We start from the raw sequence: 15585 nt of genomic DNA, 5'->3' as shown, positions 1-15585 counted from the left end.
GTTTGAGCAAACCTTAATTATGTGAAGGCAACATTATATATATTATAAGAATTAAAATGTATGGATTAAAGCTTTAGGAAAGAATGTATTTTCTTTCTTTGTTAACATTAGTAATAGAAATAAATGTAGTATAAATTTTAATAAAAATTACTTTAGTAACAAAATTAGCTTGCTTTAAATTAGTATACTGCCATTCAGTGTACAAGCTCTTTTTACATACATTATTTAATCTGCACAACAGTTCTGATTGTGAGAAACACTAGCCCCATGTGACAAATAAGAAAATTAAGGATAATAGAAGAACTGTGATTTGCTCAAGAATATAACCCTAGCTAGTAGCAAAGGCAGAAACCTAAACTTAAATTTTGTGAAATGAAATCTGATGTTCCTTCTACTGACTCACTCCTTTGAAAAAAATAGGGAGCAATATTTTCATTCTAAGCTGTACTATGTAAGTACAACTAGGTTAAGTGTCTGCATGAATATGTACAGCACTTTATTTACTTGCAGTATAATATTTATTAGGAGGTCATGTCTACATCTATTTTTTTATGCATCAAATGATATTAAAACAGAGTTTCCCAAGAGTTAAAAAGATGATGCATGACATCTTTGTTAGTTTTATTAAGTAAGTAGGACATGAGCTGATCTCACAGAAAAGGATTTACCATGAGAAGGAATTGTTAGTACAAATGAATTATAATACTCACTATTTTATATTCATGTACATTCCATTGAGTGAATGGACCATAATTTACTAAAGCATAGCCTTTATGTGGGAGAGTTTGAGTGGTTTCCATTTTTATATAGTATAAATTACACTGGGATAAACATTGTCAAGTATATGGTATTTTTTAATATTTTGGATTATTTCCTTAGGATAGATTCCCAGAAGTAGAATTACTAGGTTAAAGGGTATGAACATTTTTATGACTCTTGAAACACATTGCCAAATTGCTTTCCAAAAAAAGGTTATATCAATTTACAATGCCACCAGCAATATAGGAAAGTGCCCTTCTTATAATATTCTCACAAGTATTTGGCATCATACAGCTTTTAGATTCGTAAATTTTGTAGAATAATATATATCTTAGATTTTTAAGGCAACATATAGTTTAAATAACCTCCAATTTCTAATCTGTCCTTTAACTGTCTATGATGATTTGATATTTTTATAAGTCTATTTAGAATTATATGTGATGTATATTAATCTTTTTCCATAGTACAAACTGCTTTGTCTATTTTGATGTTTCAGCTTGGTGACTGCATGTGTATGTGTGTCAGGAAGCATATGGAGGGTTCAATTTTTGTACCTGGTCATATACATATTTTCTTCTGTGATTTTTTTTTCTGTTGGTTTTTAGCTTACCAGGGGTAGCTTATCATAACTCATCTCTATCTATATTAAGTAATCAAATTATTCTAACTTTCCCAAGGAGTGATTTTTGAAAAACTTAACTCTTGAATTCAACTGTAATTTATGTTGATGTATAAGGCATGGTTCTAAGTAATCTTCTCCATATTGGGAACTAGTTACCTCAATATCATTAATTGAATAATCCTTCATTTTTCTATGTTTTAGATTAAGTCTCACTTGTTATATATTAAATCACCTAATTCTTATTCAAACAAACAAACAAACAAAGAACAAAAAACAGAGTTTTCATTAAGTTATCTACAGGTACCACTGAAATTACCTATTAAAACCTGCACTCTTTAAACAGGAGCTACTTAGGCTGATTATGATTTATTCCATACCCTTTCTTTCTTTTTCCTTCTCCTGCTGCTTGCCTTTGGGGATTTCACTCTTTGTTAGCATCTCCAGTAAGGGAAACTTAAGCTTAAAGAGGAGAGGTACAACACATCAACCAAATTTGCCCACATGTTTGCTGTTTTTGCTTCAAAAATAAAGTTAGAAGGGGAAGGAGTTTAAGATTAGTAATTAACTTGCATTTTTTGCTGACTTGTGACTTTCAAAAGTTCATAATATCAATATTTCCCCCAGTGGTACTTTAGAACCAAGAGATGGCTGCATGGAATTCCTTTGTGTTCAGAATTAGTCATTATCTGCATCGTACCTTATGTGCACACAAACCGCAATACTTACACATGGACCTCATTTGGCACAGGTACTTCTTTTGTAAATACCATGTTATTTTTACAGTACCACATAAATAACAATGCCAATTTTCCAAGAGTAAGATTGCACAAGTCTAGATTTTTTTTCAAAGGATTGGGAAGAAAACAAATATGTAGCATAATTACTAGCTTAAAGTAGACAGGCCCAGACAAATGTTATTATGTTTGTTCCCTATCAAATGCAATACTTGAGACAATTACAAAAATATTTTTCTGATAATCATCTCACCTAGTTTTAATCACATTCCGAGCAATACTTGCATACCTAGTGGTCAATCAGATGCTCTGTAAAATCTATAATCTATGACAAGCGTGCTACATTTCATATAGTGGTTGGGAAGGGGGAAATGACAAGATTAAAAATAGATTCTGTATTTATTCAGGGCATGAACTTCATGACAATTCTTTGCTTCCAATTTTGGGGTAATTTCACGATCACATCATTTGACAGTGACTGATTTCCCGAAGATTAAAAATATGTTATCGCAAACTTTTCAAAAGTAGGCAAAAATATCTAAAAGCATATTTTGTTACAGAATGCAAGCAATTCCTGCCTTGAACACACCCAAGATACGGATGACTACTATGCAGATACCATAGCCAGCCCTCCTCTCACTGGCACTTCCGGTTTCTTTTATATCTATACTTTCTTGCTCTGTGTTCTACTACCAAATAATAATAATAATAATAATAAAAACACTGCCTCACTCCTGGGAAGATTACATCCTTAATGCTCCCAAATCCCTGTCCAACTAGCACAGGATTCTGAGTACCTAGGTGTTCTGAATTAAACCTCTTTGTGCTGATTAACATACATACATAATGAGAAAAGATTTGGAGTCTATAATACTATTTATGCAATAATTCTGCTTTATTGCCTATCAAATATAGTTTTGCACTCTGCAATCTTAACTACCGTTCAGAAGGCATTTTCTCTGAAGAATAAATGCATTTTAACTTAGAAAATAAACCTATGTGAAGGTTCTGAATGGTAGGAATTTATGTTAATATCCTGAGATAGGTTTTATTTTCATTAATTTTAGTGGATGGGAAGAGAAACAGCGTATCAAAGACCCAAAACAATTTCTTAATTTCAACTTCTGTATTTCAACTGCACAACACCAGAATTACAGATTTTGGAAAAAGAATTATCTACTTTAACAAACTGGCATAAAGAAAAATGCAATGAGATTATGGAGTCAGAGCTGGAAGTCACCTTGCAAGATTATCTGCCTTTTAAGCTGCCTGAAGGAAGCTCAACTTTCCTTTAAAATGTGTTTCCAAAATCCAATATGCAGTTCTCAGAGAACAGCCAAGAGACTAGTGAAATGCCACAGAATTATGAGTGTACCAAATTAATAAGCTAGCACCCAACACCCAAACCTGCAATGACATCATCCCCTGGGAAAATGCTGACTGTCAAATTCTACACCACTGCTTCAAGTCTGTTCATGTCCAAGTTCAGGCAGTGGTTTCATGAGATTACAAAATTGAACAAGAAAGATCTTACACCTTTTCCCTCACCTTTTAAGTTATAGCTTTTTTACCGACAGAAAGGTCCTAGACTCTCTGCTAAAGATATGCATAGGCTTTACAGTTTTCAGTACAGTCTTGGCATTTCCAAAATTGACCTCTTCTTTTTATCTGGAACTGTTTGTTAAAACTTTCTTTAATTTGTTTCCCTGTTTTTTTCTAATCTTTCTTTAATTTTTTCCCCTGTTTTCTAATGCATAATTAAGCATTATGCTAAACAGGTGAAATAAGAGTTGGCAGAAAATCTGTGACCATTGTCGTAACAGCTTCAGCAATTCAATAATTCAATCTAGGTAAAAGGAAACTGAAAGTCCCAGTGGCTGGTTCAAAATACAGAAAAACTAAACACAGAAACTATATACCTGAATCCAATCTCTATAACTCAAGGGGTGGAAAACAAGAGTGCTTTGTAAATACGAGACATGTTACTCCAAGGAAGTTTTCCATAAGACCTAACACGATGCTTTGGGATCTTAAAGTTGCTGTAGACCACAGCGGTGTCTTGTTATTTGCATTCTGACACTCAGAGATCAGGATGATTCAGTGATAAGCTTGGGCAAATCCGGTCCCTGGCATTCCGATTTACTATCCACTGGGGAAAATTTTATTATATTTTAATGCCTTCAGGGAATAAAATCACCTTACATCTTATTCTAATCTTTAAATTGACCTCAAAATAGAATACAGTTTTCCATTACATCATTTTTGCCAACAGCCTTTCCTAGAGTTTAAGTGATTTCTTATTATTCTTTAAAATAAAATTTAAAACACTAACCCCACCCCCACCCATGGCCCCATTCTCAGAGATAAGTGTATCTCCATCCATAAACTGTCTTTTTAAGATCATGCATCCGTCCACTTTTCATCTTCACTGCCACCTCTGTAGTTCAAGTGAACATCTTCTCTCATATGGAGTAATGCAATAACCTTCTCATTCGCCTTCCTGCTTTCCCTTTTGCCCTCTGAACTGCAGCCTGAGTCACATCAGGACTCCCTTCTGCTTAAATCTTTCAGTGGTTTCTCACTGAATTGAGGCTACTGTCATGACCTACCAAGTCCTACATCCGCTGGCCCCTGTTCATCTTGCTAATCTCGCTTCTTCTTTGCCATGCTGTGCCCCCTGCCTGAACTCATCTTTGCACTCTTCTTTCCCTGGCTGATTTCTTTTCATCCCTTAGGCTTCCACTTAACTGTCACCTGCTCTGAGAGCTCTTGAATTAGTCTGCTTTAGAGCACCTGCCACTCCCTGCTCCGGCTCCACTACCTACTCTTGATCACGCACATGAACTTCTTGTAGAGCATTTACTGCCATTGATAATGGTCTTGTTTTTAAGTGCACTGACTGATTGTTGGGTCTCCTCAACCCCAATGTGAGCTCCGGAGGGAGCCTGTCCACCTTGTCTTTCTAGTCTGTCTGAATTAAAGCATAAACCAACAAATAAAAATTGAGGTGGGAAAACAACTAAAATGAAGCTTCCTAATATAACACCATGTATAAAATCTTGGCCATTTTTTTAAACTCCTTTTTCTTCACAGGATCAACGAGGACTGCTTATGAAATACCAGCCTGCTGCCTAGATATTCATTTCATTTCAATAGTCAACATTTAGATGCCTCTCTCTTTGTTGTATTAGTCACCAAGGCCTGTTGATTCCCGCATCTAATTATTTCAACCTTTTGTCCTAATCTCATCTTTCAACACCAACTCCAATCCTCCCAGTCAACACTCTCACTTCCCTTCCGTGGATCACAGAAATGGTCTCCTAACTGTTCCCTCACTGTCAGTCTCCACGTATCCTCTTCCTGACAGATGCATCTTCTAATGTCACTTTTAACCTGTCAGTTCACTTTCCAAAAAATCCATGTTCTTAGTACAGTAGATCCAAAATTCTCAAAAACCAAATTATATTCAACTGTATTCTTCCCATGTGAATCAGTCAGTAATATTTCCCATTACTCCTTTAAACAATTCCTCTGGTCTACTCAAATACTTACGTTTCTATCCTTGAAATAAGTCAGGCTCATTCTCTCTTGGTGTTTTTGCTTAGCTATCTCACAGATTGGGGAGCTTTTTCCCCTCCATCAATCTAAACCAAAACAATTTCTTCAAAGCATAGTTCAAATCCAACTTCTCTAATTAAGCCTTTCCTCCCCATTCCAGCCCACATGTTCTTTCCTTTTTCTCAATTCTTATAGCACTGAAACCATTGTTCCATGTAATATTTGATTATACAAGACCTATTTTTGTTATTATTCCATTATTTCCTAATTGTAAATTTTATCTCCCAAATTTGATTGCAGATTGTGTTCTTATTTCCTTTTACACTCCCAGCAGTGGCAAAAGTAGCATAGATCCAATAGGAGCTACTACGTTGACTTAATGATTTACATGGTTCTAAAGATGAATCCCTTCAACTACAAACAACAATTTTAGATGACCTGTAATTCCTAAACAGACCATATTCTCTCTTACCCCTAATCTTTCCCACATGAACTCCTGATGCCTGGAATGCTCCCATTCTACCTTTATTCATCTGGGAAATTCCTAATTCTTTTTCCAATCTCAAATAGGACATTTATCAAGGAAAGGGAAGTATTCCCTGCTCCCTTTTTACCCACCCACCTACCCCAGTATCTATGTACAGTATCACTCCTATACATTCCCACTGAATGCTCTTAAGCCATAGCACCTGGCATGCTATATTGTAAATGACTATCTGCCCACGGGCCTCCCTGACTGGTCTGTGTGCCACCTGGGCTCAAGTAATTTATCTTTTATCTTTATAGTAGCAGACTGATCATGTTTTATTATTTTTTGAATAAGTAAATGAACAAACAAAAAAAGTTAGTAATGAAGCCTGTTTAAAGACCTAAGAATTTAGTGTAATAAGTTATCCATTTAGTGTTATGTAATTTCCAACAAGGTGCAGTTCATATCATTTAGAATCCCCATTTGTTTTTAATTCCAAAAATAATTATTAAGCACCCACTATGTGTCAGGCACTGAGGATACAGAAAAGACTCAAACACATAAGAATCCCAGAACTTGCATCTTTTTTTTTTTTTTTTTTAAGGATTTTTTTTTTTTTAATATTTACTCATTTTTATTTATGGCTGTGTTGGGTCTTCGTTTCTGTGCGAGGGCTTCCTCTAATTGTGGCAAGTGGGGACCACTCTTCATCGCAGTGCACGGGCCTCTCACTTTCGCGGCCTCTCTTGTTGCGGAGCACAGGCTCCAGACACGCAGGCTCAGTAATTGTGGCTCACGGGCCCAGCTGCTCCGCGGCATGTGGGATCTTCCCAGACCAGGGCTTGAACCCGTGTCCCCTGCACTGGCAGGCAGATTCTCAACCACTGCGCCACCAGGGAAGCCCAGAACTTGTATCTTATTAGGTGCGATAAGCAGTGGGGTATGGTGTTTGCTCTGAATGAGTTGGAATCCAGAGAATATTTCTAAGAAGGTTTCTTTCTACATGGATGCTGGCACTGAGATGATGCTGGCTTGGACCAAAATGGTGGCAGTTTGAATGGTGAGCAGTAGTTACATTATAGATCTACTGTAAAGGCAGAGCCAACAGGACTGACTGATGAACTGGAAGCAAGGAATGAGAGAAAAAGAATAGTCAGGAATGGATGTTAGTCTGTGCAACTGTGAAATGGAATTTGTGAAGGGCTTGGAAGGGTATGGTTTTGAAAACAGTGTGTAGATATATGAAGAGATTCTCTAAAATTAGGTCTTAAATTTTAATATTCTATTTTGTATAACTGAACTTCTCTTGGGCATATTTCTAATGAATAATAAGGGTCACTTTGGCTTCTTAGACAAATTGTTAACACTGAGTAGAAAATTCTGGGACAGTTCAGCCAATGCAGCTCCATGAAGCACTGCCTGTATCAGACACCCTACAAGAGCAACTGCAACTTTTTCTCCCAGACTGTCTCAAGTTCTGTTTTTTAAACAGCTAATACAGTGTAGCTTAGTGCTAGAGGTTACAATTTCTATGATTTCTAAAAACCACTTCAAAGATCACACAATTATTATCATTAGCAATATTAATAATTACACTTTGAATTTTATTAAATAATGACTTGGATATCTCTCAAATGGAGACTTATGAAAGAGGCCAAAATTTTTACCTTGCCCTAGACCATAATCTAGTCCAAGGTCAGAGGAGATGGCCTTGACCTAGGAGTAGAAGATCATGGAGTAAACGTCAGTGACCTAGAATGACTTAATCCACCTAAGACTGAGATAGAACAGTAAGAGATTTGGGCTGTCAGGCAGCTACCTAAACAACCTAAATAATCAGCTACTGTGCTTAATGGCTGTAATTTGGGGGTAAGGCTGGTAATAAGTTTATTTTTTTCATGTGTTGAAGTATATGTCTGCAAAACTTACTGAATTTGGGATTCAAAATATGAGACTGTTTATAAACATAGGATGCAACACTAAGTCTGTATAATGACTAAGTCTCTTGGAGAATAATTTAGTGGTGGTCATGATGAGTTATAACGTGGACATTTGAGTTTTCATTGGGCAGAAACAAACCATTCTCACTCAGTCTGTGAGCTTTTTTTTCCTTCCAGACTCTAAGTAGTTTACACAATAAACAGTTATTTCCATAGTAGAAATGGCCAAGATGTCTAAGCTCCAAAGTTAACCTGTTATTATGGTTAGATATCAAGGTTGCCATTCTTCCAGATTTTCGCAGCCACACAACTTTTGACCTAGCTGATGGAGATGTAAGAGTAAACATAGCTCTTTGACTTCTTAACAAAGGCAAAAATCAACATGCTAAGGTATTTATTTCACTGGCAAGTGTTCCAGCACAAAGAGGCATTACAGTGGATTCACATAATGACAGGACACTACAAATTCCTCTCAAAGGAAAATTCTAAGCAAGAGTTCATCCATAAATTGTCCATGTTCACTTATTTAGGACTTTGATATAAGGTACTCATTTGAAAACTGTATACACTTCATAATCTATCAATGACATCGAAGAATAAAATTAAAACTTTTAGAATCTTAATTCACACACCCAAATCAGAGGTCAAGCCCATGAGAGGAAATCTCATCACAAGCATGTGTGGAAGGGGAGAATTCCCTTTGCACACATATTTTCTTCATAACTGTGATGAGTCAATTTCCTTCTCTTTATTGAAAATTATGCTTTAAACCCACCTCCTTCCATGAAACAAGACAGCTGTAATTCCTTCCAATCCTCACAGCATGGCAAGCATGGCTTTCACTATGGGGTCTGCATTTATATCCTCTGGATATTTCTTGGGCACTGAAGGACTAACTAACAGAAGAGAAGTCATGTACATGTACCCATTCTGCTGCCTAGTGGGTGCTGAGTGGATGCACAGTCAATCCCAAAAAAGAGACCATGTTCCACTGTGACCCTTTTTAACAGTATGACATACAATGTGATTAAAAGGTAAAAGGGCAAGGGCTTAAACTTTCATTTTTTTGTAATCTTAATATTTCAGTGTTAATTTTTTATACATTTGTGTTATTAGAAAAACATAATGCATGAAAAAGGCCTGAAATAATCATAATAGACAAGCATATAAGAATAGGAACAATCTGTTCAAATGTTAAATTTTACAAGTTGAAGAACATGATATCAAATAAGAACTTCATGAAAAGAATGTCAAAATTGTACTCAAATCGTTTCTTTCTGTACTAAAGAATCAAAGATGCAGGAAAATTTTAAACTACTTGTCCCCCCAAAAAATCATCATTTCAAGCTATTTCTTGATGTTCTTATCCTTTAGTCAAATGACTCAAATGAACTGCTCTTGAGTTTCACATGGATTTTAAACAACTCAGTATTCTGAAACAATAACTAATTCATTTCCATCATTCCTTTGTTCAAACCTTTAAACTCTCTTTTCAAAATCAATTTACTAAAATCTAGTTTTCTACCTTAAGTAGACCATTTTGACCAACTGTAAAAAAATTCAAACAAGTGAATTTTAGCTCACAAGCTGTACCAAAATTAAAAAACAAAATAAGTTGTCTCCTACCTATGGTTGTAATAACAGTGCCAGCAAAGAAGAAGGAACTTCCCAAATCCCAGTGACTGATTTGATTGGAGGTGTTTCCTAAAGGTATAATCCCTGCATTTATTGCTGCCACTATTTGCTGCAAGTTTAAAAAGAAATTTATCAGTACACATGAATCACATGGAGGCATCAAACAGCATATATTCCACCCCAGATGACCAATTAGACAAAGAGCATCAACTCTGAGGTTTGCTTTTCCATTTAAAGTATACAATATAGATTAAAATTTTACACTAAAGAATTTAATACATTAAATTATAAGAAAATTATATTTGATATCGAGTGAATGAATCTGCATAAAGCTTATCATATTGTGTTATGATATGCATTCATATCAACATCCAGTACCATATTTAGCAACTTATTTGAATTAACAACTAAATATAGCAATAATTTTTAGTAAGCACCACAGAGTTAAAATATCAGATTGCAAACTACCATTTAAATACTATATAATAGCTTCATCAAAAAAACAAGTATTTCCAAAGTGCTAGTCATTTTGAATGGTAAACACAGGTATCTAAGCCTGGGTTGTGTATAGCAGTAGAGAGTATAATATCAGTAAGGTCCAACAAAACAGGCTAAAATGACAAGGAACAGACAACAGCACTTCACCATCAAGCTTGAGTCAGTTCATTTATATCGAGATTCTTAGAATCTCTACAGATTTTTATAAATTCTATGACAATGAGTATCATCAATGACCTGTAGATGACAGTCAACAATATTCATATAGGAACACTAGAATCTGGATGCTACTTTGAGTAGTACTGGGAGACAGGCAGAAAGATGATATTATAATCCCTTCTCAATCATCAGATGTTAGGAAGGGAAGAGGGAGCTCCAGAAACACAAACATAGAAGAGAATAAGTTAGGAGAAAATGTGTAGTAAAAGAGAGACATATAGATGGTGGCAAAAGACATTTCTGTTGGAAATACAGTTTTTAAATCTTTACCACTTAATTTCCAGATTTTAAAACTGGAAGGACCTTCATTTGATAGGCAAGGAAATTAAAGACCAAGAAAGGTAAAGTGACTTGTTTAAAGTTATATAGTTTATTAGCAAATACACAAAAACTACACTGTGAAAATGGAGGCACTATCTGAAGTTAATGACATGTAAATGACATGTAAGTTAATGACAGTACCTATCTGAAGTTACTGTCAGATGTAAAAGAACAGGTAATCCAGAGCTGAAATGCAATATAAAATCTGTTGTCTGACTCGTCTTAAACTATAAATTGAAACTTCAACAGTTAATTGAATTGTAATGTTTTTATTTACTTTAACAATGATATATATTCATTATTTTAAAAACTTAGGAAAATACAGCAAGGCATAAAGAGGATAATAAAAATTTTTCATAATTCCAGAATTCAGAGACAACCACTGTTAATGTATTAAGGTATCTGCTCCTGGCATTCCGCTACACATTTTACATAGCTGGATTTATGAACCATATGAAATGTATTCTCTATTTTTATTTAATATTATTCTATATGCAGTTTTCCTTGTCATTACCATATTTACTTAATCATTGCCCAATATGTAGACATAAATGCTGTTCTAAAATTTGTCTTATTATAAAAAGTGCTGCTATGAACACATTTGCATATAAATATTTTTCCATTTCTGAATATTTTTGTGGGAGAGATTGCTAGAAATAAATTTGCCACATTGAAGATTATGAATATTTTAAAGCACTTGATGTATAGTAGCAAGTAGCTATCCAAGAAGGTTGTTACAATTTATAATTGCCCCCCAGCAATTTACAAATGCTTAGCAATACTATTACCTCTGATATTAATATTTTATCTTTACTAAACTGATAAGAATTGTTTACATTTACGTATCCTTTAGTGAGTGAAGTTGAACACTAATGTTTCCTTTATCATATATTAAATGCACACAAATACACATATATACACATATATACACAACACACAATGAAGCTGGTTTTGAGATAACTGATTATTTGACTCTCTACTGTAAATATAATATCAGATAAGGCAGGTCTCCCTGATTATCCTTCTTTGAAAAATGTTTTTTTGCAGTTACTAACCTATTATTCTTGCATAAACTTAGGAATCATTTAGTTAAATTTTATAGAAATTTTCATTTTCACAGGTTTAATATATTTCTGTTGTTTGGATATATGTGAAATCTATAAATTAATTAAGAAAAATGAGCACTATTATAATAGTGAAACTTCCCATCAAAGAACATGGTGTGAATCTCCATTTACTGAGTCTCCTTTCATATTCTGAAATAGACCATTTTTTGTTATACTCCACATAGGACTGTAAGGTTATTTTTAGATATTTTACTTTTTTTCCATTTTATATTATAACTGGTTATTGCTGTTGTATACACAAGTATATATTGCCCATTCTTTGAGCCAGCAACTTTCAAATTTTTTTATCTCAGAACCACTTTATGGTCTCAAAAATTATTGTAGACATCAAGGAGCATTGGAATGTGAGTTGTAACTATTGTTATTTATATTTTTGAATTTCTAACTTTCAAAATGTTTTGATTAATTCATGTAAAAATTACAATAAGCCCATTATATGTTAAAATAAATTAACATACTTTTATGAAAAATAATTATGTTTCCAAGGCAAAGATTTAGTGAGAAGAGAGGCATTGTTTTAGAATTTTATAAATCTCTTAAATGCCAGGCTTAATAGGAAACAGATTCTAATATATGCTTCTGCAACCAATCTGGAAAAACAGTATGGCGAGTCCTCAAAAAATTAAAAACAGAACTACCATACAATCCAGCAACTCCACTTCTTGGTATTTATCCAAAGAACATGAAAAACATTAATTCAAAAAGATACGTACCCCTATGTTCAGTGCTACATTATTTACAATAGCCAAGACATGGAAGCAACCTAAGGCTCCATCAACAGATGGATACATATATAATGGAATATTGCTCAGCCATCAAAAAGAATGAAATATTGCCATTTGTAACATGAATGGACCTAAAGGGTATTATGTTAAGTGAAATAAGTCAGACAGAAAAAGACAAAAACCATATGATTTCACTTATATATGAAGTCTAAAAAACAAAACAAACAAAGCAAAACATAAACTCATAGATACAGAGAACAAACTAGTGGTTGTCAGAGGGGAAAGGGAAGGCAGCTGGGTGAAATAAATAAAGGAGATTAAGAGTACAAACTTCCTCATAAAATAAATAAGTCATAGGGATGTGATATATGGCAAAAGGAATATAGTCAATAACACTGTAATAATTTTGTATGGTACAGAAGGTTACTAGATTTATCATGATGATTATTCTGTAATGTATTTAAATGTTGAATCACTATGTTGTATACCTGAAAATTACATAATACTGTATGCCAACTGTACTTTAATTAAAAAGTATATTTTTATATTTTATAGACATTTCTTCAACACATTCATTTATTCAAAAAAATATTTATCAAGTTTTTATGGTGCTTAGACAATGGGGAAACAACAGAGAAGTGAAAACATGGATGGTACAGATGAGAAAAGATAAGGCATGTCTTTAGACTCCACCCAATTAAGTAAAATTATTTTATTTAGTAGAAGCAAGCTAATTCCTCCAACAATTGACCTAATATAGCCTCCATAGCCAGCATCATCATTTTAGCCTATTCTTTTGCTTGTCAGTGACGAGGTTCAGCATTACCCAGACATTTGGATAAGTTCCACAAATTATTTAAACCCAAAAGAAGCAAATGTAGACTTAGAGACAGTAATGTCTGGCAATGTGTGGGTTGTAAATAGTTATCACAGAGCTGTGATTATTGCAACACAGGCTTGAGATGGAACCAGGAATATGTCAAATCACTATGAGAATGAGTCTACCGTGAGGTCCTTTCTCTGGAAGATTCTTGTAAATTTCTATTTTTAAAGAGGATTATTTATTTATTTATTTATCTATCTATCTATCTATTTATTTATTTATTTGGCTGCGTTGGGTCTTCGTTGCTGTATGCAGGTTTTTCTCTAGTTGCGGAGAGCGGGGGCTACTCTTCATTGTGGTGCGCGGGCTTCTCATTGCGGTGGCTTCTCTTGTTGTGGAGCACGGGCTCTAGGCACGTGGGCTTCAGTAGTTGAGGCACGTGGGCTCAGTAGTTGTGGCTCACGGGCTCTAGAGCACAGGCTCAGTAGTTGTGGCACACGGGCTTAGTTGCTCCGCGGCATGTGGGATCTTCCCAGACCAGGGCTCAAACCTGTGTCCCATGCATTGGCAGGTGGATTCTTAACCACTGTGCCACCAGGGAAGCCCTATTTTATATTTTTGTATTAGGTCCCCTGGTCAACATCCACAGGAAATTGGATGCCCTTGACAAGTGCACTGACATATCTAAGAGTCCCTACAATTTCAATGTCAATTCACGCCATCAGAGCACTTAACAAATGTCTTCATGAGAACTGTTTCTGTATGTGCCATATTATGTGATTAAAGTAACAATCACTTCATCTGTAATAAAAATGCACTTTTTCACTAACTGCAACTTTTTTGGACAATCAAGTCATGTTCATAATTTATGAATAAGTTGAATTTTTTATGTTAGGGTAAAGAGAATGTGGGATCCTAGGCATTTAATCCTGAAGTATTGATTAAGGGAGGACTTCCAAATTTAACATACAATAGAAATAGTATAAAATAACCTTGATTGGATTCACACTCAATTTTTGCTTTTCAGTTAATTGACAATCATAGAATGTACATTAAGGAAAGGCAATTGGATACACGATTCTAGTCAAGAATAGGAGTTTAAACTTAAGAAATAGAGCTCTGAGAGGCTTATAGTTCTAGAGAGGATAAAGGATAAATTACTCATAAAAGTAATTATAAAAAATCTTGGTTTCCATGACAATGATGGCTTTAGAATCAAAGTTCACTGAGTTCTAATGTGAATTTGTGTATTCTTGAATTGTAGGAAGTTTCTGTCTCGATGTCATCTAGTGTTTTGGAACTATATCGAGTTTTAACACCGAACAACAATAAGACACACTTATTTGTAATTGTAAGAGACTAGTATAGCCTTGGAACTCAAGACAATCAATGACAATCATTAAAATTTTCCTGTGTGTCCAATGCCTCGGAACAACTTTAGCATGTGTTATAAAGTACTTGACTAGCTATTTTTTCATTGAAGGAAAAGATATTATAAAGTAAGTAACCCCGGGGAAGGCCTGAAGAATATATTATTTTCAGAGTAGGTTATATTGTGGATCTTAAAATACAAGTTCTGATTTCATGGGTTTTTTTCCCTTTGCTCAGATGCTCAGATGTTCATGTTCACCAGAACAATACAGACTGTTCTGAATTGCTTCCATGAATTCCTCCTGTTAACATCATAACCAAGATTTCATTAAAATATGCTATCATACCTATAATCCTAAAAGTAGGGTCACATTAATAATTTGAAATTTTTAAGTGATATAAGAATTCTAAACTTCAGGTACAAGGCACTGGCATCTAACAGGGCTACATCAAAGATGTATGTGTAACTGGTTCAATGACAACTTCTTTTAACTGGATATTTAAGATTGATCTCATTTCTTCTCCTCTGAAAAAGGACATTATTTCAAATAAATTGATATAGTAGCTAAATCCAATTATAATTATACTGATATCTGTATAATTATACAGTTCCTCAAAGGGGAACAAGTATTCTCTTGCCAAATTTCTGTAAGACACAATTTTATATCTTTTTTGGTCACTATTTCCTTGTGGAAGAACTAATTTCATCCTGAGTGGAGGCTAGCCTTTAGGAAAGAAGTCAAATCACACATTCACAACACTGCATCTGACCATTTCAACCATA

The 15585-nt window shown here is 34.5% G+C and overlaps 1 protein-coding gene across 7 annotated transcripts in view; it reads right to left on the bottom strand.

Moving 5' to 3' along the window:
* The window catches only part of KCNK2 (potassium two pore domain channel subfamily K member 2), a 243378-nt gene that overhangs the window by 97260 nt on the left and 130533 nt on the right, over positions 1 to 15585 (bottom strand). For all 7 annotated transcript variants that reach the window (XM_082401937.1, XM_082401939.1, XM_082401935.1 and 4 more), the window contains one exon: positions 9709 to 9826. In XM_082401937.1, coding sequence (XP_082258063.1) covers positions 9709 to 9826 — 118 coding nt within the window. The remainder of the gene's footprint in view (positions 1 to 9708; positions 9827 to 15585) is intronic.

This window comes from Balaenoptera borealis (genome assembly GCF_965194805.1).
Source record: "Balaenoptera borealis genome assembly, chromosome: 1".
In the NCBI taxonomy this organism is placed as follows: Eukaryota; Metazoa; Chordata; class Mammalia; order Artiodactyla; family Balaenopteridae; genus Balaenoptera; species Balaenoptera borealis.
This window is presented reverse-complemented; position numbering and strand designations above follow the sequence as displayed.